Source organism: Rissa tridactyla, chromosome 15, assembly GCF_028500815.1.
Source record: "Rissa tridactyla isolate bRisTri1 chromosome 15, bRisTri1.patW.cur.20221130, whole genome shotgun sequence".
In the NCBI taxonomy this organism is placed as follows: Eukaryota; Metazoa; Chordata; class Aves; order Charadriiformes; family Laridae; genus Rissa; species Rissa tridactyla.
This window is the reverse complement of record NC_071480.1, coordinates 7,719,540-7,747,102: the sequence shown is the minus strand read 5'-3', so window position 1 is coordinate 7,747,102 and position 27,563 is coordinate 7,719,540. Positions and strand designations below refer to the sequence as shown.

The following is a 27,563-nucleotide window of genomic DNA, read 5'->3' as shown; positions in this document are numbered from 1 at the left end:
AAAAGCGCTGTACTTCTGGTCCCTTGCTTTCTCTTCCCCAGGCTCTTGACACGCACTCTGTTTGCTGCCCTCAGCCTGGGAGCACACCAACATCAGGCAGATCTGGTGAGCAAGAAATGAAATAGTTCTTGTCATGCACTTTTAATATTAAATGAGAAGTTTCTGGTGTTCTCTTCCAATGAGCACTTCTGTATGATCACTGACTGAGTTTGTAGAAAAGCAAGAACATAATTGCTACTATGTTCCTTTAAAAAAAGACAAGAAAAAAAGCAAACAAACAAAAAAGACAAGAAAAATAAGCCCAAAAAAAGCACACGTGAGCCAGGGTTTGGTGAGGTCTTTCTCTTGCTGCCTGCATATAAACGTTTCACCCACTTGCTCTGGCAAAGCCATCTTCACCATCAGCTTAGACAACTCTTCTAACAATTCGTGCTAAGTTACAGCGTTTCTTTCCATCGTACTCAGCCAAATGAGACTGTTGATGTGTTGAGACCCCAGGAGATAGTCTGAATTGTAGAGGAGGAAAAAATTACAAAACCTTCTTGCTGGTGCTTGCTCAGATGAGAGGAATCCACTGTAACAGCTATTGCAGCAGCAGGTCCACTGGCTGCTAGTGGAAGGACCGCACTGAAAAATTCTCAGCATTAATATCTTCAAACTAACCCGCTAGTATGACAGCAGCGTGACTGGTCTATACGTTTTGTGGCTGTCAGTTCAAATTGGTGTTAAATTTCGTTATGTGCAAGCAATCAGGTGAAATAGTTGTGGGACAGAAGTTGTTCTGCAATGCAAGAGCATTCTCTGAAAAAAGAGAAAATGTTGTTGAGGGGTACTGAGGAAGCTTCCTAGCTAATTTTTTTGATACTAATTGGAAGTTAATGGAAAAATGATGGTGTAGGGCTAAGTTGGCTGTAAAATCTGGGAACACAATTGAGCGGAGGCAAATCTGGCATCGAGTTCTCCGATACTTAGAATTTGCATCGTATTTAAAGCAATCAGTTTGAGGGTTTTTTTATCTTTTCTGCCTCCCTGTTCAACCATTTCTTGTAGTTGGAGTACACCTGCGCTAACATATGCAACTGCTTCTATGAGAAATTGTTGGTGAATTTGTACCTTTTGGCGACAGTTAATGCCAACTGTTACATTCGATGTGAGCTTTGTACTGGATTTATGGATCTTGTTTCAGGAAGGATTTAGCAAGCATTGTTGTACGTCAGTCCATTCTTTCCATTAAATAAAGCTGTTCTGGGCAAGCCTTTCCAAACTTGAATTCATCAGTCTCAGATTCATATTGTTTTTGCTTCCTTCCTTTAATCTCTGTTCCACACTGTGAGGATTGTGTTTGGTTGTTTTTATTTTCCATGAAACCTGAGCAGAGACTGGTTTTTATGTAACTGAATGGAAACACTCTACGACTGAAAAGATTGTCTATATTTCACCTCAGCAAGGTGAAATCTTAAGCCAAAATGCGGTGCTTTCCTTATGTGTGTACACCCCCCCCCCTTCAGCTTGCTCTTCTTCTTTAACTGGTTATGATACATGAAAACTGAAGCACCAAATTGGGTTCATATCAGTCAGGCTCTTGTAGGCGGCGTTGTCTTGCCCAGGGCTTGGAGAAGCATTTGTCTTGGGGAAGTAGAAAAAATGGAAAACCTTTTCCTGAACGCATACAGGAATAGGAATAGAATGGTGAGGCAACGTGTAGAATTGCTCTTAGAAACACAGAAATTGTGACTGATGTTAGTAGCCCAGTTAGATGTCAATTTTTTTTTTCTGATTTGTTTTTTTAACGCTTTGTCTTTGCTCATAGCAGTTTGCGCTCTTCAGAGGCTGCTCTTTGCTAGTCCCCAGATCAGGGGAAAGGACTCTGCCTCCTGCTTGTCGTCTTGTCTTTCAGTCCTCTTCCAACTTGGCTCTGAACCACCACGGCATCCCTCAACGCCTTTCAGTGGGTCTCTTGGAGCAAGGCCGTCTGGCTTTAGGCCCCTGGACAGTTGGTCTTGTGAGATCTCGGCTGCAACGTAGATAGCAGCCAGAAAATCAACTTGCTGAGTGTATGAGAGGAATAAAATACAGTACTGTTGGTTTTGTTTGTTTGGTTTTTTTTTAACTTAATCTAGCCATTCTTAGAGATCATTGTGTAATACCAGATGGGACAAAATGACTAGAGAAAAAGAATGAACACAGGAAGCTGCTTTTTTTTTTTTTTTTTGCCCAAGTTTTGTATTTCTGTGATGGTAGAGAGAATTTTCAGCGTAACTAATGTTTCCAGGCTGACTGTGCAAGTAGTGAGAGACTGACTGCAAAAGGAAATTCAGAGATGCTCCCGTACAGCCTTTCAGCAGTCGGGCTTGTGAAAACTATGGCGGGTTGGAAGGTGCCACTAGTGAAGTCTTAACCTTGTTATTTTTCAGTGATCAGGGACCAAATGGAAATGATGCCTGTAGCTCTGCAATACTTGAAGGCTCTAGTAGCTTTCATATATTAACTCTGAGAAAGAGATTTGACATGAATCCCCTCTGCGTGGAACCACTCATCTGCTTGATTTTGTGCTTTTTATGTGAGATAACGATACATAACATGGTGGTATTGATGGTGTAGTAATCTGCAAAATGATCACTTTGCCCTGAATGGATTTAGGTAAATTCTCTAATTAAAATTCAGTTATCTTCCAAATTTTCCATTGATTAAATGTGTTTGAATTCCTTTAGAAATCTCTTGTCTGTGTGTAAATACTTCTTCCATTTCACAATGAAAAGATAGCAAGCATGCAGCGTTTATTGTACCCTGTTATTCAGTGATTCTCTATCTCATTCAACTTTATATTGGATTAGATCTGCAGAAAATATGGTGATTTCTTTTTTTTTTTAACATGCTGTCTTTTCTAGTCAGTTCACTGTACTCAACGCATTCCCTTCAATTAGCCTAAGGGAGTGTAGGACAGTTCTTGTTGGATGATTACTCCACTGAAGGTGTTCAGGCTGTCCTTAAGTTCTGGATTTTCAGTAGATATCGGAGGCTTGAACAAGACTGCTTAAAGCTCGCATCTGCCAAACTGCATGTCTTTGGTCAAGTTGTTGGTACTTGCCTTGCCATAGTGCTAGACAGTAAACTGAGCAAATGTGAACAAGCACCGAAGGAGGAGTTGGGTCATCCCTTTGTTTTCTGAAGGCGTTTAAGAGGCTTGAAAGTAGTCCGACTTAATGAAAAGCTGTGTTGATGTCTTCAGCTTGTTAATGATGGAGCAGTGGGTGTAGGTACGCAATAATCCATTGGTAAGCAAAATTCATATCCTCTGGGCAGTGAGGTGTGGCTATAATATGTTAGTGAACTCGTTTTCTTTTGCTTGGTGTAGCGCTGGGGTTTCTGATGCCTTGGCTATAGCCTGAGGATGTGGAGATGAGACTCGCTAGAGCGGCTGTGGTGGAACGGGTGTGGGCGACCAGGCGAGGTAAATACACAGCGGCAGCCTGATAGCACTGGCTTTATTTAGCCCGCCACAAATGGGGCAGATTTGTGCCGTACCCCTACGATTAAAGAATACAAATTAAAGAACAACCTTAGTTCCGGTGAAAGTAAACTTACTAATGATTCTGGAAATTCATAAAACATACTATTTAACACATCTGACACTTCAAAGATATTTGTCTAATGTAAGGTACGTAACAGGAGAGGTTTTGGCAAATTATCTCTCAGAATATTAGTTCATATATAATTGTGTGCTTATGCTTGGTGCTGGCAAGTATCCAACAGGATACTTGAAAATGGGCTTCTGGAAACTTCAGAAATACAGCAAATACCCTTGCAACCCTGTTAACTGGCCAAATAAGAGGGCAATCTTCTTGAGGGCATTTAGTACACGTCTAAAGCACCTGAATTTGACTGTGCCATTGGGTTGCTTAAGTGCCTTCTTGGCAATATCGGTCACTCGGGTTTATTTCCTCTTGCCTTTGTGTTCTTGGATGGTGAGAGGACAAGTGGGCAGAAGATGGGAGGGATAATGGAATAATAAATACAGTGCTGGGTAAGAGGAAGGATCAAGAGTCCACTTAAAACAAAACTTTCAAAAGATAAGAGTGCAGGATGTAATTTGGTCAAGGTTGGAACAAAAGCAGTTCCCTCCTTTCACCTCAACCAACGTATTCATGTTGTCTCAAACCAAGGCAAGAAATACTTTTAATTACTTATCTAGCAAGTTCTCCCCCTAAAGGGAATAAAGCAGCCTTCTGACCCTGTGTGTTTACTGCCTCGTGAGTCACTGTGTGCTGCCGGGACATGTGTTTCCCTTGTATCTGTAGCTCTATGAACTTCATCCCGCGTGCAACATTTGCACGCTAATCTGAATTTGTCCTCACAACCTGTTAGTTACGGCAGCATTGCCCCCGCTTCTCTGGTGGCAAAGTGATGCTCGCCACCTCAGTGCCATGTCAATGTGGTTGAGGCTCGCCACGTTAACGCTGTGGCTGCGTAGGTTTGTGGAGAACACCGCCTGGATTCCCTGGATTCCTCTCTAGTGCTCTCGCCAAAGAGAGCTCCTTCTCTTGGTGTAAGTTTTCTGCTTTGAAACGTCATGCTTCTGCTTTAATTTTTTTTCTGCTTGCACTGTTCTTTCTGAAGACCTGGGAGAAGAGGTGTTAATGCCCTACACCAAGTGCGTTAGCTTAGAGGGGTTGGAGCTGTTACACTACAGTCCATCTCACAAAGGGGCCTGGGGCCTCGCCAGCTGGCCAGTGAGAAGATGCGTGTTCCTTCGTGTACATTTTTTTTTCTCAAATAGCATTAGCCTTGTATTTTTCTGATCCCAGTGTACTTATGGAGAAACAGTGCTTTTTATTTTGCCATGAATGGCTATAAAAAGTGCCTTGTAGCAGTTAGTGCCACACAAAGAATTGGGTTTTCTTCTTCCAGGAGGCTTTGGCTTCTCTGGAAATTGGTGGCATTTCACAGTGAATTTGGCACAGCCTGTTCCCAGATCTGGCTTGGTGACCTTGTTACTTTCTCCTTACCTTCTGCATCTGTCACCTGATTGGAAATGGAGTAAAAGGGGGGGGTTTCGAGAGTGGTAACTAAGCAGCAAGGAGGCAGCATTATGTCTGTGTCAGGTTGAATGAATAGCTTCAGTGTTTGGAGGCAGCGAGGAATTTTGGACGCACAGTCCAGTGAGTCACAAAAGGTCTTTGGGAGGGAGGCGGGGGGAGAGGGCGATGTTGGGATACAGCTGATACTGTTTCAGAGACTTTGTGCTGAACTTGGTATCGCTTCTGACTCTCATGGCGTCTTTCAGAAGCACCAAAATATTTGAGCGTTGGTCTCAATATGGTGAAAGTGTATTTAATTAAGAGTGTCTTGTCCTACATAACACCTCCTGCTCAGCAGATGCTGGTGCAAACATCTGCTGTGCTCCTGCAACCGAAGGAGCCTTAATTTATATCAGCATGACTATGGAGGGCTTAGCTGTGCTGAGATGATCTCCCAACAGAGCATTGCAAGTGAGTGGAGGTTGCCCTTGAGTTTCTGTAGAGTAGACTGGCTATATCACTCCTGGAAAGTAGAAGCCAAGAGAGAATTGACAGTGAGGAACGTTCTTCTGAAATAGGATCTGCATCACCACCACGCTCATGGCATTTTGGTTCGTAGAGGGTTTATCAGCCAAAGCCCTGAATGGCACAATGACAGAAGTGAATGCTGGCACCACGCACAACTGGCAAACCTCGGCAGCCCGGGACCCTGCAGAGCCCTGGGTGGCTGCGGAGGTGCCTATCGGATGCTGCTCTGAAGTTGCTGTGCTCTGCCGCAGGCTCTGGGAGCATTTCAGCTGTTTTTATGGTACTCTGGTGAATGCTGACCCTGCTTAGATGACTGCATAGAGGACTGCAAGTTGCGCAGGCCTGTGGTAGGCATTCCTAGGGCTGAAGCAGCTTTTCGTGGGCTGGATCCAGCTTGTATTTAGCTAGCTAGGCTCTAAAACATTGACTCTTGGCTAGTGCCAAGGGCCAGTCACCAAAAAGGAAGAATCTATGGTTTGATCTGTTTTGAGGAAAGGCTTCAAGTATAGCAATTTTCATGGAATTAAAAAGGAGCAGAGTGTCCAGGACTCACTGAAACAAAGCCTTAATTCTTTCATTAAACTTAGACTTTAGCTTTGAAAGGAAGTGGAGCATCCTGTTAGGCTTTGACTTTCCATAGTACAAATTATCTATTTGTTATCTAATTGTTATTATCTAATAACTTGTATTTCATTCTTAATTTTTATTCTTTTGTCTCGTAAGTAATGCTTAAATTTCTAAACAAATGGACAGTATAGCTTTTTATGTTGGAAACATACCTTGACTAAAATCTGTTTCTTCCCCTTTGCTCCCAGGAATTCTCAGAACTGGAGAAAAGAGATCCTCAGGAGCTAGTTGGTAAGTTTGCTCAGAAGTATTTATTCACATCTTTTTGTCAAATTAGACCTTATAGCCTCCCCCTTTGTAAAAAGCATTTTCACTCTGTTCTGACAATGCTGCAGTTTGAGTTGTTGCCTGCAGTGTTTTCTTGCAGTGGAATATTTTCAGTGAAGTTTTCTTTTGGAAGAAAGGTACCATGCCTAAAAATATGAAAACGTTTTCACGTGTTACATGTCGAAGACATATATGTAAAGGGCAGTGTTGGTGTTTTTCTAGATGAGCTTAAAAACAATAAAGCGGTAGCTTTGTCCAGACACCTCTCAGAGCCAGTATAACCAGGAATGATGACAGATGCGTTGTTCTGTGGCTTCAAAAGCTTACCTAAAATATCCCCACTTAAATAGATCCACATAGCGATTTATAGCTGCTGTGTTGACATAGCGTGCCAAGTGTTTTCTAATGGTTACTGAAACTTTTGATTTTTGTGACATGTTACTTTTTCATGGCACCTGGAAAAAAAAGCTTGGAAAGTCCAGGATCATCAGCTTGAAATAGTATCCTCTGCTTGGTCTCTGTGGAGCTGTACAGTGTATTTTATGTTGAAGCTCTGACTATCTTGAACTAACCCTTTGTTCCTGAGACTACTAATACAGTTGTGTGGTAGCCTGTAATAATATCATAAAAAAAAAAAAATCATGAGTTTAGAAGTTGCTTCATTATCTGTCAAGTCAGCTTGTCAAGGCTTAAGCATGAAATATCAGCCCTAAAGTGTGATAAACATAAAATAAGACAGTAAGTACTAGGATGCTAAGCTATGACTCCTACAACAGCCATCACTCAGGAGTTTTGGACTTAAGTCCTTTTCAGTTGGCCTGCCCAGACTTTACACTAACCCAACTGGTATGTTGAATTTCCAGCTGTTAGGGGGTAAAACTGCTTTAACCAGTCTCATCATAGAATGCAACAGAATTTGTTCTCCAAACTACTGATCTGCCTCAAAATGCCCACTAGAAACATAGATGAGACAACAGCATTTAGGCTAAAAAGTAAAGAATATCTGAAAGCTAACAGCCCTTCTACTCCCTACTTTACATATGGGTGAAGCTCTACACTTGTAAAGCAATGTAGTGGGAAATCCTTTCTTAGTTAAGGTATAAGGCTCAGGTTACAGTTTAGTTAGTCCCCCTTTCCCCCAGTGGCTGTCCCATCCACAAGAGATTGGAAGGTTGAATCTTATTTGTCTCATAATAGCCCAGATTTGCATACAAGCTTAAAAGCTGCACAGAGGGCACTTACTACAGCGTCACCCACTTGTGAGTGGACAGTGTCGGTGAGTCTGAGACCTGGATTAAGGTTTGCAATATATCTTTAATATCCTTTCCCAATAGCAGCACACACAGAGCAATGTGTGGGCTAGCTTTGTGCAGAACCAAGTTATTCGAGGTCAGCATACTTGCCGTGCTGGATTCTGTAGGTCTTTTGCATTAGACCGTGTCTTGTCTTATCTTATCTAGTTGAAATGGAACTGTTGCAAGAGCCTTATGGTTGGTCTAACATGAGAACCACTCCCTTCCTGGAAACTTGGGCTTTTAGAGTTAGAATTCTTGAATGGAAAAAGGTGCAGGAATTTTCTGACACAAAGCAAGTAACTTCTCCAATGTGAACATCTAAAGTTTTGTCTAATATCAGTATGTGGAAGTCGAAGTTGTCCTTAAGACAGTTTTCCACAATTGCTTTTTGCGTTAGAAGCTTGTGGGCCTGCCCTTCTCAGAAGATAACCTTACATTGTTCAGCATCACCTTTATTAAAGTCCGTGGTTATGTAGTTGCTGAAGTACAGCATAAATGTAGGCTCCTGCCAAAAGTAATGTTTCTGTTTTAACTCCCCCGGACGCATGCTAAAGTTTGTGTGCCTTGAGCTGATTTGGGAGTTGGAGCCAGCTGAGATCCACCTTCACTGCTTGGTTTTTTGTTTGGTTTTTTTTTTTTGGTTTTTTTTTTGTTGTTGTTTTGGTTTTTTCTTTTCTTTTTTCTTTTCTTTTTTTCTTCTCTTCTGCAAGGCTTCCAGCTGGATCCATTCCCTGATCTGCTCAGTGCGTGCTAGGTGAGTGCTAGAGTTGACACAAAGAAAGCAGCAGGGATGAGCAGCTGGGAAAGGGCATGGTCCTGAAGTAATGATCACGTAATCAAAGAACGGGAGGGGAGGTTTCCAGCAGTAACTGCCCTGCGGTTGAGGAGGAAGTATATGTGAAACTTATTTTGATAACGTTCTGCATCAGTGTTGTCCTTTCAGGTTTTTTTGTACCACTCTGCAGAGTACATGGTGCTGGCGGACATTGCATTTGCTGTTTCCTGCAGCCTTGCAAAGTAATACTTTTAGGATGCACTTTTTTGCCCTGAAGCTCTTTGCAGCATGGTTGTTTACCTTTCGTACTGTAAGAAATGTTCTCTCTAGCCCTTAGGATATCTGAGCACAAAGTCAGTGTTCATAAGAGCAGAAAATATGGCTGAGTCGCGGGTCTCTTTCTGCATTTCTCAGCCCACAGAGCAGAAAGGGAACTAGTGTCCTTCCATGGATGGGTGACTCACTGGCATGTTGTTGCCTCCAGTTCTTCCCTCTGATTTGGCTGTTCTGGTGCCAGGAAATCAGAAACCCACACACACTGGTTTATGCCAAGCAGACTTGATTAGAGTGCCAAAGAATGCAGTTTTAGAGACCAGGCACCACCGGTTTGCATGTCTCCAGGGGAAAGCCGTGCCCCTCTGATCACCCTTTCCAGGTCTTTGCTTGGTTTTTTTGCCTAGTGTGGCCTTTATAGACAAACTGGCACCTGATGCTGCCTGCAGCCCCTTGTGGCTGCTTAAGATGCAGCATACAAGTGAACCTTGAAAAGGACAGGAGTTCTTAATCCTACATGGGGAGCAGTGTTATTCACTGAGCGCGCCGAGGCAAAATGCTTTACCAGATCTCAGCTGATCCACATGCCAGTCTGTCCAGGTACAGCCAGCTCTCTGTTCCTATGTTCTGTATTCTTTTGATTTTCTCTGCACTAGGAAAAAGTGTCTACCCATCTGTAGGAAACAAAGCTCCTGTGTGCCCCCAGTCCGTGTCTCCAGCAGAACCTTTGGACTGTGAGCAGTCATTTCCCCCTGGAAGGAACTGAGGGCAGTTTGCTCTATGGCACTTTCTCTCCTGCTACGCAGCACATCTTTGTGCTGTTGGATATACTCATCAAATAATCCATCTATGTGAAACTAGCATTTCCATGGTCTGCCTCACCAAGATCTGGCAATCAGATATCCTCCATTGACTACTGAGGTGCTGAATGCTAGGTGCACCCTGATAGTTGGCTGTGCTTTTGTCTTCTACGCAGAGTGCGGGAGCAGCTGAACGTATCTGCCTTGCCACAATGCATGTGCTGGCTGCACAGAAAGCTACAAGCACCTATTGCTTGTGCTGATGAAATTCTTAACTTTTAGGTCAGCTTGCAGAAGGAGAATACACAGGCTAAGCACCAGTGGCAGTGTCCTTCAGCAGCAGGACACTTTGAGTTGCAGACATGGCAGTGCCTTGGCTCCTACTTTCCTGAACCCCCATCTGAGTCATGGGATCTGCTGTATGGCTTTAGTTCTTTATCCGGAATGTGAATCTGATTTGGGGAAGATATTTACTTACTGTGAGCCAGAATCTGGGTGTGCCCGTAGTGATTAATCGTGCCAACGGTTAATTTCCTGAGGTCCCCACATGGAGATCCTCTAGGCTGTGTTCCAGCAAATCACAAGCCCTGTTAGAGACTGCAGTCAGTGTCACTATCTGTGACTCATGTAAAAGTAAAACTTTGATCTTGGCAGAAATAACAGGATGCACAAAGCAGTTGGATGTATCCTGTCAGGACACACCTTGTTGTTAGCTGTCCATCTGCGTTTATTGCTGTGTAGGCAGCAGAAGGCTGTGCTTGCAACTTTGAAAATGTCTCTTCTACAGGAGCCTGTGGCCATACCTGCAAATTCCAGGATTACCTTGAATGATAATCCCAGCTGCCCCATTTTCTAGGGGTGGAAAGAGGCTGCGGCGTCGGCCATTCTGCTGTTTGGGGAGGAAGTTTGAGGACTGCTTGAGGGCATGGATAATTTGCACTTCCTTACTGTAAAATAAGCCTGAAGGGATTAAACTCATCCTTTTCTTCCTAATGATGTGGCATCTGGGTCTGGCTGCGATGAGATGAAATAACTGAGTAATGGTGAATATTTGTCTGTGCTCAGTTTGTGAGGTGGAGCGAGGTGCACGTAGCCTCGCTGCTGACTCAGCTTTCAACTGCGTACAGCTATGGCAGGATTGCAGTAGACAAAGATGTCTTGGTTCCACTTCCTTGTAAGGTATTAAGAGATGCCTTCCCCCATCAGTATCACGTTGATAAATGATTGTTTTCACATGGCTCAAATAAAAGAGCAAATGAACACCAAAACCTGAAAAGTCAGGGGTCAAAATATATTGTCTCATAGGGAGCTCTTGTTCCTCCGCCAGTGTTGTTTCTGTTTCAAAGGAGCTTTGAATTGATTGCCAAACATACTCTTATGACTTTGACCTCTTGCCAGACAGAGTTCTTGCCCATAGTTCCTGAGCTTATATGAACCCACAATTCCCCTTCCCATAAATGTTTTGTTTCTCTGTGTCTCTTCTGGTCATCCGCAAAGATAAGGAGCGTATGAGATGTTGAACTTGGAGCTAGGCTTTTTTTTTTTTTGAGTTTTTTTTATTTTGTTGTTTTTTTAAGTCCTTTCTTTGTCTTATGAAGTCTAGGCTTGGTGGCCTTTTCTTTTTTAAGGTTTCTGCTGATGCTGTGAATCTCTTAAGCCATTAATCAGCTTTCACCTTTTCCGGAAAGCCTGGTGTGCTGTTTATTATGAACACTTCTGTCTATCTGCTACTGTCTCTCTGGGTTCCTGAAACTCTTATTAAACTAGAGGCTTCCCCATCCCACCAGCAGCTGTAAGCTATAGCAAATGTCTGCCTTGCTCCAGTTTGCCTGCCTTTCTCCAGGGGCTCTGGCAAGCTTTCCTTCTTCCATAGAGGCACCCTCTTAGTAAATGCCAAAGGACACTTTTTGTTCCTTACTCACAACTGCTGAAGAATTTAACCCTCAGCAACATCTTGATCAAATAGAATGAGTGGTCGCCTGCCAGCTTTGCAGCTCCAAAGGATTTTGTCCTTAGTGCTTTACATTTGTACAAAAGAAGTGGAAACTGTAGCAGCACTGAACGTGTGTAGCGTTGATTATCTGTAAGCTCAGCTATCTGACGCCCTGTGCTGGAAGGCAGGAGAGCACGCTGTGTTCAAATGCTGGTGTCTGTTCTTTGGGCCCTTCTGGGCTATCATCAAAGGAGCTGAATTTGAGCATGCTGGAACTGCAGTTCCAGCTTTTACTGGCAGCTTTTATTGAAGAATATCTAATTGAGGAGCCGTAAATGTGAATGGCTTTCTTGATATGACATCTGTGCTGCTGTCAGGTCTCTTATCCACTACAGACTATGACTCTGGGATGTGTTACCTGTATAAATGATGGTTGAAAACAATCCCAGCTGCTTAAATGTGGCACAAATCTCTGCTCCAAGACGTGGCTAGAAAACTGCCTGAGTTTCCCATGATAGTGGTAAAGCAGCAAGCAATAGGGGGTAACATGGCAGTTTCTTTTGCCGATAACTTGTTAAACTAATCTTTACAGGGCAATCAGGTACTCTAATAGTATATTGCAACACAAACAGCTATAGAAATCTGGCAATCTGCAGTCCTGCAGAACGAGTTGTTCTTTCTAGCAGTAGTCTGACTCTGTAAGCAAAGATAAAAGTGCCTTTTAAGAAAACGTTAACTTAAGGATGAAATGTAATTTCCTTTGGTTAACTCCTTCAGTATTGCCAGAACTCATGCCCAGTTTGCTCTCTACAGCTTCTTTTTCAGAGAGAGTGCGGAACATGTCTCCAGATGAGATCAAAATCCCTCCTGAGCCTCCTGGCAGATGTTCTAACCACTTGCAGGTTGGTATAAGTCCACTTAATTTTTTTTAAAAAAGGCTCGCAATTCAGTAGGGAGGGGGAATATTTGGGAATTCTGCTCAGTATTTTTGCACAAGTCAACCCAGCATTGAAGCTGGGGTTTTACCACACTGAGTTTATGAATGCACTGTATTAATGCTTTAGACTTTAGGGCAATTCTAGTTTAGGAATCTCAAAGTAGCTTAAAGCTGTTTTCCAGTCTCTGTGGGTCACTTAGGCTTTAAAATGGCTCTTGATCCCACCAGTGACACAGAAGCAATGTTTACTGTGAAGGCTGCTATCCTCTTACCTCAGCAAATTCAGCTCCATAGGAAAGAACAAATCATTGTTTTTCTTATACGGGCCCGAGAATCCCCTAACTGGAATAGTTGAGGCAGCATTGACTGGATTCCTTTTCCACCTACGTATCTGTAGATGATAAACATTTAGAGGGAAGGCTGGTAGCTTAGAGGCAGCAAAAGAAAACAAATGCATGTTTTCTCTGGTGCACACCCAAATAATTGCAGTAACCAACTTTGCAATAACCTTCTGTTCTGTCTCCTCCTCCTGATGCAAACGAAAAAGCAGGGACTGCTGTTTCCTACCACCCATTTGAGTTTTAACTGCAGCTATCTGCCCAGTAGAAAGACAAGTAAAGAATCACTTCTGCAATGCGCTATAAGCTATCAATGTGCAATGGGTGATTCAGAATGACTCGCCATCCAGATCACCCTTTCTTCTTCTCCGCCGTGTACCTGGGCACACCCATTCCTCCTCCTGTGCTGCAGGAGGATTTTGCCGTTCTGACATCAATGAATCAGAGTGCGTTAGATCTGAGGAATGCAGAGACCTTGAGAGAGTAGACAGAATAAAGCAGATTTTCTTCCCCTTTGACAACAGTTTACTGTGTTAAATCAAAGGAGAACTTGTCCTCTGTTAGCAGGTCAAACCACATCTTAAACGCTTTGAGCAAGGAGATGAGATTGTTCTTTAGAGAGGCAAAATGTTCTAGGCTTTTCATTGTTGATTTGCTCTTTCCTTTTGTCAGATTCTTCTCTAATAAACTATATCTTGAACTCTGCCGAAGGGTGTATTTCTTACTGTAAAGTTGACTAAGAAGTTCCCCATCTTTGGACTTTGTGAACTATAGCACTACCTGCACAGGGAGGGGACAAAAGGGAACACCTATTCAATCATTTCTACTCCCCAAATTCACCTTTTTTCAGTTGTTTCTTCAAACCTCACGATGTGTGTGCTGGATGTGAAGATTGTGTAATTTCTTCGTGCTAATTTTGGGAGGACCTGGTGAAAATTTATCTTAAGGCTTTTTTTTTTTTAAGTTGATGAAATAGGAGTTTCATATCAGCTGTTAACAATCCTCTTTTATTCCAGCATCGTCAAACCCTTAGACAATAGTCAGTTCCTTATTCAAGTTGACTGTCCATACAGAGGGAGACATGAAGTGACTTATCCAGAAGCAACAAAGGAAAATTGACTCAGCTCTTCCATCCTGAAAGACTGAAGGCCTAGCCTCTGGTCTTATTTTGTATGCTTCCTGTACCTGAGAGATTTGTGTCAAAAAGAAAAGATAAAGGAAATTACTGAGAATATTCTCCTAGTACCACTTAAGTATATGTTCCATCTCAAAGTTTCTGCTTTTGCTATCCCTTCGGCATCACTAGAGTAAAAATACTTTTAAGGTTTTTCACTACCTTGCTGAGGAAGAAAGAAAATCATGTTTACTTTTAAATCTTTCAGTGTTTTTGGAGAGTAGACTGCTTGACATTTCCAACCTAAGTCAGTTAAGTTGCCTTTTGCAGGGGCTTGTGGCATCAGTAAGATACCCATAGACTTCTGTGCAGTGTAGTCCAGCAGCTGATTTTCAGGTGCACACCTGAGTCTGAAGGTGGGTGTGATGGTCACTGTAAGCTGTGGGAGAACCTTTGTGGGTTCACCTGTCCCTCTCAGAGCTGGCTTCTACTTCTCTACAGTCCTAGCTATAAAGGGAAGCAACAGACTGGGAAGGAGTGTGCACTACTGCCTCAAATGCAAATCTTTAATCACTGAGGCCTTCAGAAAGTGCAAAGAGAATTCCATTTCCCATCCAGGCAGTTCATGAAGATAATTTCAGTTTGTACGTTCTGAAAGTTCAGAACCTTAAAGGCGGGAGCGTCTGTATTAATAAGCCTGCGTGACATTAAGGAAGAGGTAGAATCTCTGCTCCCTGCAAGGGAGGCCACTGGTTGAGTTGGCTTGTTTCCACGTGTACACTCTTGATAGTCAGCTGACGTGCTCCTCCTTCTCTTACTGGCTCTCCCTGTAATCTTTCTCCCTTAGGATAAAATTCAAAAACTATATGAGAGGAAGATAAAAGAGGGCATGGATATGAACTACATCATTCAGAGGAAAAAGGAGTTCCGCAACCCCAGGTGAGCCATCATCTTTGCCTTTGTGACCAAAGCACCACAGAGCAAATTCCAAGAATTTTCCTCTTTGTTGGAGTTGTAGTAGAAACAGGATCCTGATCAAGAAGTACTACTGCTTACAAAAATGAGAAAGACATAATTTGCTTGTAATTGAAACAGTAAAACTCTTCTCTGTGTTCTGTGAGGCAACAACGAGAGTTGGTGTGGCGGTTAGATTTTTAAATGTACAGGCTTTGGATGAAGCATTTTAGAAGACGCGTCTGTTCTGGGAACTGGGAGATGAATTTGGGGGAAGTGGAAAATGCAGTTAATGGCATGGCACATCCATCAGAGCTAGCGTAGCTTCCTAGGTTCTGATTTTACTCTTGCCATGTAAAGAGGTGACGGCCTCTTTCTACTAACAAATCTGAAATGCTTCTGTTTACTTCTGTTTACTTACTGTTCTGAACTCTTGTCTTTCCTTTGCAGCATCTATGAAAAGCTAATCCAGTTTTGTTCAATTGATGAACTTGGTACAAATTATCCAAAGGTGAGGTGCGATACTTCTGACTGGCGAGGGAGTGGGTAAAAAATAATATAGGGGTGTAAACTTTCCTGAGCCTTTTCTTGAGCCTGCTTGTTTAGGCGTCCTTTAAGGGAACTTCTGTCTCATCCTCTGCATTGAAGATGTGTACCATCTTTATGTGGTACTCAGTGCCTCCAACTTTGCTATAATGATTCTGAACAAAAACTGCTGAGGTGTGTAAGTATACGTGAAACTCCTTGGGGGGAATAGAAGCTGAGCAGCAGAAAAACGCATGTCTTATCCCAGCATCCTTCTGGATTCAAAGCTGTTTCTTCATTCACAACAGAACGTGGTCCGATAAAAGAAGGTCTGATGTGATCTTTGTGTCATTGGGATACAAGAAGAAATGAGTCATGAATTTCACCAGTGAACAGAAATACATAAAACGGTTTTGAACTGGATTTTGTGTATATGTGGAAATAGCCCTAATCTGATGTTTTTTTTTTTTTCTTTAGGACATGTTTGATCCTCATGGCTGGTCAGAGGATTCATATTATGAGGCACTAGGTAATTCCAGGAAGTCTTCTTTTGTCCTAACTTAGCTCTTTGTATTTTGTAGTTAATTAACTGCATTAGAGTCTTCCCTTCTTTTATAAATGAGAAGTCATCACATGCTGCTCTTTAACGGCTTCATTCTGGTGCCTGAATGTTATTGATGCTTCATCAGTCTGGAAAGCCTTTTCATTTAAACTGGTTCTTCAGTGTTTTCAGCTCTTAAATGATTAATTTGGTGAAGTAATGCTGTGATGATTAAAGAGCAGTAGTTAGTTTCATGGCAGTTCAGTTTTCTATACACAATTTGATGTTTTTGATTGTTTATGATGGGAAGTGTGTGAGTGAGAGAGAACTATGGATTTTTACTGTTCCTAGAGCTTCTTGTAACTCCTGATCTTTCTCAGCTAAAGCCCAGAAGATTGAAATGGACAAATTGGAGAAAGCCAAGAAGGAACGCACGAAGGTAGCTATTCAAAACCAAAAGAGATGGAGATGCAAGGGTTTTGTTTGTTTCCCTGATGGATTTCATTTTGTTGCTTTGCTGTTTCTTACGAACTGTGCTCTTCGCTAACGCTGGATGTTTTGCCCTGGTTCTGTCCTCTCTTCTTTGCATCTTTTTCCAAGCTGCACAGATCAAGTTGTTTGTCCTTCCTTATGGGTCCGTTTCGCCATGTTGTTTATTCCACTGGATTTCCTTTTGATTTGTCAGTATTTTAAAACCAGAGCTCTTAAAACAATATTCAGTAAGCCAGATACTGGCAAGATAATGCATAAAGAACAGCTTTTTTTCTTAGTCTGTGCCACTTTGCCTGGTGGCATAGCCTAGTTGTAGCTCAGTTTCCTCACCATATCTCACTGGGAGACAATATCTGCTTTCCGTTCTCTTTGATATTGCTTTCTTGCATATAATTTGCAGAAACATTGGGCCTATTTTAACTTAAAATGGGCTTGTCACAAAATGTACGTTCTTACGTACCTCCCAAAAAGAACACAGACAGGCTCTGGAAGATTTTGTTCCTGTCCCTTAGTGGTGTTGCCTGTAAGAGAGTGGCTGGCATTAGAGAACTGTCTAATGTTAGAGATTGACATCTAACCTTGCAGAAGGCTCCTGCCATATTCAGTACGTGGAGGTTTGGGTTTTTTTTTTCTTTCAAGTACATGCTGTGTCTTGCTATTTGTCTTGGGTTTTGCACAGTAACCCAGGTATCTGATTACGTCCTTGCCCATATCTGCAGTTTTGAAAATATGAGACTGCATGCTGTTGTAGCTCTTGTTGCTAGGTTTCCTCCTATGATGCAGTCGCAGTAAATCGTGCAGGTAGGGACTTGTCTTGCATGTGTCTTAAAGGAAAAAAAACCAGGAGCTTTTCTAACTGTAAAAATGCATTCTTTAATGATCAGGATCTATCCTTTCTGGGCTATATCAAATTCCAATGCTTATATCAGTTAACAAACACATTTTTATTGTATCTGGCTTAGGAGCTGGGTTGCAGGAATCCTTAATCATCATGACTTCAATACGCTTTGGCCTGAGGTCTACATCTTTCTTCCTGCGTGACAGTCAGCTCGGAGGCCAATGTTTTACATTATATTAAAACTGTTCTTAAAAACACAGAGAAGTGACAGGGGTTAAAAAAAACCCCAATGTATATTATCATTTCATGTTTGTCTTCTCCCCTTTCTCCTGTGTGTCTCTGCCTTCCCAGATTGAATTCGTGACTGGCACTAAAAAGGGTACAACAACAAGTGCCGCTTCTACAACAACCACAACAGCCAGTACCACTGTGGGAGGTAAAGAACAGTTGTGACTCTACCTATTAAGCTGTAGTAATGCTGGGATTAGCGCTTCCTGGAAACACTAAAGGCTCCCTATTGACTCTGTGCATGAGGTGTATATAGTGTTCCTTCCCGGAGTTCACAGACTAGGTTTTCTGTAGTCCCTATATCCCATGGCTGCCTCGCAATGAAAGCTCAGGAGACAGGTTGGATAGTGAAAGGATTTATTAGCAGGTGAAGATACCTGCTGATGTTTATGGTTGTAGGGTGTTCTTGGGGCTGATAAATCTCAAGAGATTTGTAAAGACTGAAAATCGCTCTCCTGCCTGCAGCCTGCCTTTTAAACTGGGAGGAAGGGAGAAAAAACACTGGAGGCTGCGGAGTGTGTACCTGTGCCTGTACCTGAGCGACTGCGATACGTGTGCTCTGTTAAAATTAAATGTGCTTTGGGGCAGGGAGTGAACCTGTCTCCCATTTGGCTAGAGTTCAGGTGTAGAGTTTTCCTTTGACTCTTGAGATACATAGTTGTCTTTCTTCCTCAACATTTACTGCCAGCGTATGCTGAAATTAATATGAGGGAAAGTTGTCTAGTTAAGCAGCGGTATATTAAGCGTTGACAAGACAGGGTGTTACAAAGGGATTGGGGACCCTTAACATAATGCTAATCCTCATTTGCTTTGTCTAATCAAATTCACAGATGCCCAGAAGAGGAAGAGCAAGTGGGACTCGGCCATCCCTGTAACAACGATAGCTCAGCCCACCATCCTCACCACTACTGCAACGCTGCCAGGTGTTGTCACAGTGACAACCAGCGCAAGTGGATCCAAAACTACAGTCATATCAGCTGTTGGCACCATTGTGAAAAAGGCAAAGCAGTGACTGGTGTGCTGGGCCTGGATTTTCGGACTTAGTTGTCATTGAAGCCATTGTTCTTGGAAGGGAGGGGTAGCTTTCGCCTTTGGTAAAAGATGACAAGATTCTTTGAAACAGACCACAGTTCCCTTTTGAAAGAATGGGGGCAGGAGCAGGCACGCCAGCTGTGTGCCCACAGGAATGGACCTCTGCCGAAAATGCCTCTGTCTTTTCTTGCTGTGGGAAGAACCAGCCTGCGTGTGTTGTGCTGGAGGAAGATGGTATCTGGAGTCAGCTTGTAAAAGTTAGCTTATTAAATTACTGCGTTAGGGTTTTACCCTACTTGTAAGTCTGGTTTAGGGGAAAAACAACAACAACAAAAAAAAGGCAAGTAAGTGAAGGGATATCAGTATTACCCTTTTGTATTGCAGGTCACGCTCAGAGGCTGCTAGCAGCTTGTGGCATGTACCTCCCTCACTTAGGCTAACTTAGTTCCAAGGGAATTAAAGCAGAGACAGTTGGTCAGTGTCCGTCTTCAAATGTGTAGCAGAGACTTGAAGCGATCTACATCTATGAATGTAGAACTCGCTCTCTGTTACAGTACTGACATCTGTACCTGTGTGCATATCCGTGTAGACCTTCGTGACCACGTGTTTCCACTCTTGAGGAAACTGTGTTGAAATAGTCATGTTACCGTCTTGCAGGGGTGGAGATTTCTATGCAGAACCCGTAAGCTGTAGAGGTTTGATTTGTGAACTCGTTTGCGAAGACCTGTCCAGAAAACTCTTCCGTTGCCATGGAATGAGATTGGAGAGCAGAGGAGAGTGTCTGATCTTAATTGTGGTATTATCCATCTTTGTTCTAGGTAGTGCTGTACTGTGAAATGCACACATGGCAGTTATTGCTTGCTCCACTATTGTGAAAAAGTATTTTCAGTTGAAAATTTTATTGTATAAATCTTCTTACTTGTGTAGCAAAAAATTATTATAAAAATGGAAAAGTCTTTAAAAAAAGCCCTGGTGTCATTGATGTGTCTGCATTTCTCATCTTGGTGAGGGAGAATCAGTAGCCATTTGTTGTGCCATTTGTTACAGATACCTTTAGGTCAGTGCATAATAATTCCGTGAGAGTGGGAGTGGCATGAAGGGGTTTTTTTTTTCACATTACGGGTGTTTTTTTTAACAGACGCGGGGCAGGGGGGCAGTGAGAAGGCATGAAACTGATTTCGATTGGAAATACTTCTGTTGTAGAGGATGTTCTGAAATAGTTGGTAATTCAGCTGGTTTTAATGTTTGGTTTTTTTTCCAAACTTATTCCTGCATCCTGAACTTCTTCAGAAGTTACTGTCTAGTACCAGCAGCTGGGTCTTTCATAAAACCTTCATCTATAGAGGCCAGTCTCCTAAAAAGGAGCTCAACGGCAAATTGTTCATTGTTTTGGGGCAGGTGGGATAAATAACTTGAATGGTTCCGTTTGTGCAGAGAAACAAACGCTAACCTGGACTTTTTTCTTCTTTACAGTGGTCACTCCAGGTTATTTAAATGGTCTTTAATTCTGAGATCATGATTTTTCAGATTCAGTAATTTTTCTGTTTCCCACTGTTTTAAGTTAAATTCCTACCTGGAACCTGTGTGTGTTCATGCATAAGCAGTGATAGGAGAGAAGGCTGCTAGATCAACAAAAGTGTCAGTTTCTTAAAATTCAGTGTTGCTTTTTCAGAGTTTTTCTACATGCCTGATGTCGCTCCTGATCCAGGCTTTACATTTATGGAGGCCTAAAGAAGAAATAAGACGTTGGCTTCCTGCTTTCAAATAATTGTAAAATGTGTTAAACACATCTTGGCAGTCATTTTTGCTTCTAAAAAAAATAATTACGTATTCTAGGAATGTTTATGGAGGAGAAACCAGGATGAGACTGTAGCATGGGAGACTGGGGAGATGGTGGGATTGCTCTTTTCTTAAAGCAGTGGGATATTGAAGGGCATGAAAATAGCAAGATGGAAACATTTCTCCTGTTGAAGTGCTCTGCGCTGGGCTGCCGCCTTCGTTCCTGCAAGCCTTAGCTCCATCCTCATCCCGAGGAAGATGGTAACAGCTCCCTTGGCTGAGGGTATCTTCTGCTTTGGGACTGTTACGTACTCTGCAGAGGGTGACACGTTTCACATCAACTATTCAAGGTGTTTATTTCCTTGCCCTGAGGATCAGAGTTCATAGACCAGGGTGCCCCTTGTAGTGGGAAATACAAGCCATTGGGTAGCTTTGCAGCTCCCTAAGGTGACTTTCCAGTCTAGAATATCTTCTGCAATTCCAGCCTGTTTAAAACTTGTATAAATATCTCTTTTGAAGTCCTGCTGAACAATGTGTGGATCAAGGTACAACAGCAAAACTGCTGCAGAAGGGGCACCAGCTGCTGCCCTTTCTCTCAGACTATAGCTTGGTGACAGACTTTGGGCACCAGAAGGATCACCGCAATCGTCTGCTCCTGTGAATAGGGCTGGGAGGTGTGTCTGGGCTTCTAGCACAACATTCCTCTGATGAGTGTCCTTAATGTGTGTGCTGGAGCTGAGTGAGGTTAAATACCTCACCGAGATGGGTGCCAGTACACAGAAATGCAGCCTCGTGCCAGAGGTACCAGCTGGTCTTGGGCATCACCTCCCCTGTCCTGTCCGAAACTGAACCGGGGGGGAAGCACAAAGTGGGAGAGTCTGATGAGACTACATTAATTTAACCAATCTCACCAGTCAACCCTAAATATTAATGTAAATTATAATGTTAAGATTTTGTGCCTTTTTGTGTCCTTGTAACGTTGGATCAGCAGTAGTCCAAAAAAAAAAAAAAACCCCTTGCAGCTGTGTGTCTCTTTCAGACCGATCCCACCACTGTGACGAGAAACTCCTTCCTGACTCTTTAGTAATTTGGGAAGACTGTCTTCCATGGAAGTGAAATGCTGAATCTGACAGATAATGCAGTAAAAGTAATTCCTGATCCTAACCGGGAACAACTCTGCTGGATGAATTTGCTTGATTACAGGGAAATATTATTTATCCACCTTGTTAAGCGTGTCAGCGCTTGTCTCTGTGTGTGCCCCGCCGTATCGGGGGAGAGGAGTAGCAAAGGAAAAGTATGTGTGTGAATATATATATTTTTTTTTTTTTTTTTTTTTGAAAGCTGCTACCAGATTGGAGCTGAACATACACCGGAGAAATAGGTTTGGAAGAAGAGAAAAAGGATTTGATTAAAAACAATAAATAAAATAAGAAAGTGCCGTGTGAAGCTGGGCTCCAGGCTGCTGCTTGGCACCTCACACGGGGCAACGGCTGAAGTTCTTGGGGATGAATCATTTAACTCCAGGAGCCACTGAACACATTGTTTAAATGCAAGTATCTTATTCATATCACACATCCTGGCACCCCACCCCTTCCTCTTCCATGCGCCCTCTTCCTCCTTGTTCTGCAATATCCATAGTCCTTCCAAACCTCTGGATTTCTCTGCAGAATTAACGACCAGAGCCAAGAAACGCTGCTCGTTCAGCTCCTGCCGTGCTGCGCAGGCGGGGAGTGACAATGCCCGGCAACTCTGGAGCAACGGGAAAATGCTGCTGAGCCGGACTTGATGCTGCTGCATAGAGGGATAAGGAGAAAACTTCCTAAAACTGGCGCTGCTGAAGCGTGCCGAGCAGGGGTGGCCCTGAGGCCACGGAGCAGCAGATTTCAAACCCCTGCAGTAACAGGCTTCTGCAAGAGACCTGGCTGAGCTGGGCTTTGCTCTGGCAGCAAAATCCTGAGCTCTCATGACTGTTTGCTGTCCGCAGCGGAGAAAGCAACTTGAAACATGCATGATTTTATTTTATTTTAATTATTTTTTTTCTCTTGCCTTTCCGAAAAGTGGGGAAAAAAAAAAAAAAGTAGTGGAGATGCCAACCATTGTATAACGAACTCGCAGGCAGTACAATAGCTCGCCGCTCTTGTTTATCTTGCGTGTTGCTATCGGAAGTAATAGACAGATACACAGGTTGGAAACTACAGTTCTAGGAAAAAGCCTCTTTCCTACCTCCGAGAACCTGATCCTGCAGGCTGGCGGCTGCGCTTGGCTGTGGTCAGGCAGCGCACCAGGGAAAGCTGGAGGGGCTGCTGGTGCGCAAGGGGGGAAAAGGATCCTTTCCTGGCCCATGAAACCGCGGCCTGAAGCCCTCCAACTGGAGGTTTGACTAGTTGGCTTGTTAGAAATCTGTACGGCTGGGATCGTTCTAGGGGCTGTGTGACCTGCTGTGTTTTAAATAGCCCCCCAAGAGCTGCAAGCTGTGTCCGAGCTGCACTAATGCAAACTCCCAGCTTATGTGGCTGAAAGGTTCTTTATGCTGCTGCGATAGCGATTGCTCAGGCTGCACGTCTGACCCCTAAAAGCTGTAGATACTCATTCTTACCTCTCCTCCCTAGGGGAGACTAAACGTACCCGGGAGAGTAAAACCAGTCTGTTTTCATTGTTCCTTAGACTGAGGATTACAGAATGCTCCTTGAAAGCCTTGAGGCTTCTCTCTGCTCACCACCTTTGCAAGTGCGGCTGTCTCCTAGCTCGAGTAGGTTTGTCTTAGCTGAAACTCCACGTTCAAGGGTGTCTCTGGCGGGCCGGGCTGCTCGGAGGAGGGAGGAGAGCTGCCGCAATGAAGTCATCCTTGGCAGCGCTGGCTCTGCTCTCGCCCTCCCTTCTGAAGTCTCTTCTCCCACCTCCATGCCCTGAGGTGTTGATTTTCTTTCCCATTTGCTTGTTGTGATTTGGAGACCTCTCCTCCTTTGATGCTGTTGTGGGAAGGGATTTTGTGTGCTCGGGATTTGCTTTTATTTTGCGTCTGGCTGGGCGCTGCCTGACCGAGAGAGCAGGTGGGGAGGGGCAGCGCTTGCCAGCCCCACCTCAAACCGTAAAATGTGAGCACCTGAAGCTATGTTTTGGTTGGATTGCTGCTCTGCTGCCTGTTTTATGAGAGTTATTTACTGAGACTTTAAAAAAAAAAAAAAAAAATTAAAGAAAAAGTCTTCCCTGCCAAGGCTTTGGGCCATGCCAAGGTTTTGCCGCTGAGAGGGGCGGCTGGAGCCACGTGGAGGTGATGCTTCAGCCGGCGTCCGGCCAGCTGACACCTGCGTGAGCTCCTGTCCAGCTCTCCTCCATCGCAGGGGAGAAGCAGCTGTAGCTTTCTGTGAAGCCCCTCAAACAGACGGTCTCTGCCAACGTGCCCAGAAAATTACCAAAGGGTATGGGCTGCTCGTTCTCTTAAATGTGTGAACCCAGGAAAGCCCAGAGTTGTGACGGAATCACAGAGCAGTAGGGGTTGGAAGGGACCTTTGGAGATTGTCCGGTCCAACCCGCTGCCGGAGCTGGTTCACCTCCAGAGAGAGAGAGATGCTTTTCAGCAGGGCTCTCTAAGGCTGCCTAAGGTTAAAATAAATCAACTGCTGTTAAAGTGCAAGACCCACAAAGGGGCTGTGAGGTTCCCCCAAAGTCTCCTCTTCCTTCTGGTGAGCCTTTACACCAGCGTATTCGTGCGTCTCTTACAGAGCAGCTTTCCACCTCCGAGCCGCGCCATGCGCTGCCGTTCCTCTGACTGTTTATATTCAACTTCCTTCCTTTTGTTCTAAGCGAGAACCATGGACACCGATGACTTCCAATATTTAGTCTTTGTTTATTTGAAACTTGTCTTTGGCTGGGGCTGGGCTCCTGCTTTCGGTTGCCAATAAACAGCAAAGCACCAGGATTTCACAAGAAAAGGTTTTGCCTTTTCACGTAGAAGGCGTCTGTCTGTCTGTCCTCTACCATGTTTGTACGGTCCGGCGTTAGGAAGAAAACAAGCCTGCCTTTTGGTGCGGCGAGAGAAGGTGAAGTTGCTGGTATTTTTAACCTCTCTCCTCTTTGTGTAACCTCTTGGAGTGCCTGGAAACCATGACAAAAGGTGACCGTCCACCTTCTCTCCGGGTTTCTGTTGGCTGGCTCCTCGGGAGGCTCTCGCCCACGCCATCGAGTGTCTTGTCTGGGCCCAGCCAGCACAAACTGGGAGGAAAGGTGGGCTATCTTCCTAAATCTTTCAAACATAACATCAGCGTGCTTTCAGCCCTTTGGCAGCTGGGTAAAGATGCTAATGTAACCCTGGTAGGTCTTGTTTTCCCTGGATGGATGTTAGCACTGTCGTAGGCTGAAGTTTTATCCTGGGTCCTTTACAAAATTTTCCCTCTTTTGTTGTTCTGGTGGCCCGCTGACCTCTCGCTGCCGGTCCATCCCGGGGGCAAATGGGCATCGGGGGCGTTCAGCAAAGAAACGAGATTTTTCTTTTAGGTACGTGTTTATGACACGGAACATCCATTGCAAAACAGCAGACGCGCGTAGCCAATGCTATCTTAGGGGAAAGGCTGAGGAAGAGAAAATGTGAGGATTTCATCCTGCACTTTTAATTACCTGGGTAATTATATCAAACATAATTTTGTGCAGTAAATTATGTGCACATTAATGTACATTAATAGTACATTATTAAGCATTCCTTAAATTTACGCCAGATAGCAGGATATCGCTAATACAGGGTACAGTGCGGCTACGGGATCAAGTATTTATTTTTCTTTTAGCAGCCTGTGTTGTTACAGAATTCAAAAAGAGAATAAATGTGCTCCAGCAGCAGCCTCTTGGCTGTAGCCGCTCAGCAGAGACCTAGAAAAAGCCCCAGCGCTGTCTCTGGGCACGCTGCAGTGGCAGGACAGAAAGAAGAAAGGTTTTGTACAAGCTGGCGTGGCATTAAAAAAAAGAAGAAAGGAATTAACCCTAAAACCACTTGTAATTATCAGTAATTGGCACTGGGGCTGGTAGTTTCAGCAGAGAGCGCAATGATTTAGTGTCAGCTATAAAAATGACTTGTTTTCGCTCCTGGGGCAAAAGTTTTTAGGCCACGTTGCCACAGCAGAAAATCGCTGGTTTATAAACGTGAGGTCCACCGCGTGTGCGGCTGGGAGCTTTGGTGGAGCCGTCTGCAGCGAAATCTGCCGAGCCTTCCTCTCCCAAGTCCCCATCCTCAGTTTAAAACAGCTGATTTGTGTGGCAAAAGCCTGGTCCAGCAGGCTGAGGACGAGGTACCAAACCACAGCAAAAACTCAAGCTCACTGGGTATTCTTCTTCTCCGCGGGAATAGCTTGGAGAAGTTGCCTGAAAGGCAGCTCATAAAACACCAAAATTTTTTAAAGACAAGATTAAGTGAAAACTTGTTAAACTCTTATGACTGTTTACTGTGAATTTATAATTCCTCTCTGCTCTGGTGCCTTAAAGTTTGGTGGTAGGGTTGTCTTGATGTGAGAAAAGCACCTTTTATCAGCCCTGCAACCGTCTCCTGAAATGCAGCCCGGCTACAAGCCTCTGGGAAAACCCATGCTCCGTTTGCCTGGAGATCTGTTAGGGGCTGGGGGGATACTTCTCAAGGAAAGGTGCAAAACGAACACCTTGGTCTCTTCTGGTAGCACCCGCGGTGAGTAACCCGGCTCCTCCTCGCAGCTGGAGGTGCTGGTCCTGGCCCTTGCGCCTCCAGGCTGCTGGGACGAAGGGGAGGGAGGTGGTGTCAGGCGGCCCTGGGGCTGTCAGAGCGTCTGTAGGTGAGACCAGACGCTTGACAGGAGGCAACATAAGCATCCTCCACCTTGTGTGGAGAGAGGAGGACATCCAGAAACCATGGACACCAAAGGCTGTGATGGAAGCTGCCTGCTCCCAAGCTTTTCTGGTTGGCTCCAGGCCTCCTGTTGGGGAACCATCATTTTTTTTAATTTTTTAATTTTTTTTTTTAGTATGATATTTCTTGCTCGTATGGTAAATTGCCTTTTGTAACTCCAGCACCTGGCAACATTGGTTACCCCAGCGCCGAGGGAGGAGAGCTGTGGCAGGCTGGGGTGGTGCCGGTGGGTGGAGCAGACGCACCTGCCAGCATCGGCACGTGCTCCCCTCTGGCCTTGGGAGCTGAAGCCCAGCTTTCCTCCACGCGCAACCTCCTACAGCATCTGCTGCCTCTGCAGGTGCCTCTGCCTTCAGCCCCCCAACGGTAACCATCTGCTCTTGGCCAGCAGCCGCTGCTGTAGCTCGAGCATCAGAGCTTCGTGTCCCAGCTCCCGTGCTGCAGTAAATGTCCGTTGTGGTTAAAAAAACCCCGAAAACCACAGCCCCTTAATTTCCAGAATTTTTGTTTAAATATAGGAAATAGCATCTCCAAAAGTTCCAGGGTAATGAGATTGCCAAGTCAAATGTTCAGAAACTAGGAAATACCAGACTCCAGCTGCCCGGGCCACCTTCAGCTGCGCCCCTGCCTGTTTCCCGTCTGCTGCAGTTTGTAATGGCACGAGCACATCCTCCTTTTTCCTGGGGCTTAATTCATTTGCTCGTATTTACTCGAGCTTCCTATTTCTTGTAGTGAAAGGAGTCCAGCCCCTTACTTTCATTTGAATCAATGCTTGGTCGCCATCATTAGGGAGTCAATCAGCAGCCACCGTGGTGCTGTATTAATGATAAAGAGACCAAAACTGCCCTGCTCGTATTTTTACTTTCCAAACAAGGCCGGAAATATGCGACTTTTTCTCCTGGCTGTTGCTATTGTTTGTGTTGAAGCTGGGGGGATGCAGTTTTCCTGGTGAGGATTTTTTGGGAAGCTAAAACGCAGCCTCTGCCATCGCGTCTGCTCCGGTACGTGTACTCTGCACAACGAGAGGTGCGACTGGGTCTGAGCTGTGATAAACCACAGACTCTAAAGCAAAAAGGTGCTGTGGGACAAAAACAACAACAACAACAAAAAAATAACCTCGCCAGGATTCTAAACCCTCCTCTGCTGTTTGTTTGACTGGGGAAGGGGTTTTGGATCCAGCCCAGCGGAAGGGCTGGCTGCAGTGGTGGGATTGCTGCTCCTCGGACCGTGGTGGGCTGCGTCAGGAGCAGGTGGACGGGTCTGCGGTTACGGTGCTACAAGGGGTTGTGTTTCCCCGGCAGCCGCATCTATCGCAGGTGAGGACTGGGCTGTCGTGCTCGTGCCCT

General features: G+C 44.3%; 2 protein-coding genes across 5 annotated transcripts in view; both read left to right on the top strand.

Moving 5' to 3' along the window:
* The window catches only part of SAP30BP (SAP30 binding protein), a 30,502-nt gene extending 10,959 nt beyond the window's left edge, over window positions 1-19,543 (top strand). For 2 of the 3 annotated variants that reach the window (XM_054221379.1, XM_054221377.1), the window contains 8 exons: window positions 6,362-6,404; window positions 12,330-12,418; window positions 14,753-14,844; window positions 15,310-15,370; window positions 15,862-15,913; window positions 16,306-16,364; window positions 17,607-17,691; window positions 18,374-19,543. In XM_054221379.1, the coding sequence (XP_054077354.1) occupies window positions 6,362-6,404; window positions 12,330-12,418; window positions 14,753-14,844; window positions 15,310-15,370; window positions 15,862-15,913; window positions 16,306-16,364; window positions 17,607-17,691; window positions 18,374-18,555 (663 nt within the window). In that variant the 3' untranslated portion in view covers window positions 18,556-19,543. The remainder of the gene's footprint in view (window positions 1-6,361; window positions 6,405-12,329; window positions 12,419-14,752; window positions 14,845-15,309; window positions 15,371-15,861; window positions 15,914-16,305; window positions 16,365-17,606; window positions 17,692-18,373) is intronic. The other variant, XM_054221380.1, reaches the window with a different exon arrangement.
* Window positions 19,544-24,305: 4,762 nt separating this feature from the next.
* The window catches only part of ITGB4 (integrin subunit beta 4), a 32,255-nt gene continuing 28,997 nt past the window's right edge, over window positions 24,306-27,563 (top strand). Inside the window, exon 1 of one of the 2 annotated variants that reach the window (XM_054221993.1) lies at window positions 24,306-24,394. The gene's annotated coding sequence lies outside the window, so the exon portion shown is untranslated. Of the gene's footprint in view, window positions 24,395-27,358; window positions 27,534-27,563 lie in introns of those variants that run through there. The other variant, XM_054221992.1, reaches the window with a different exon arrangement.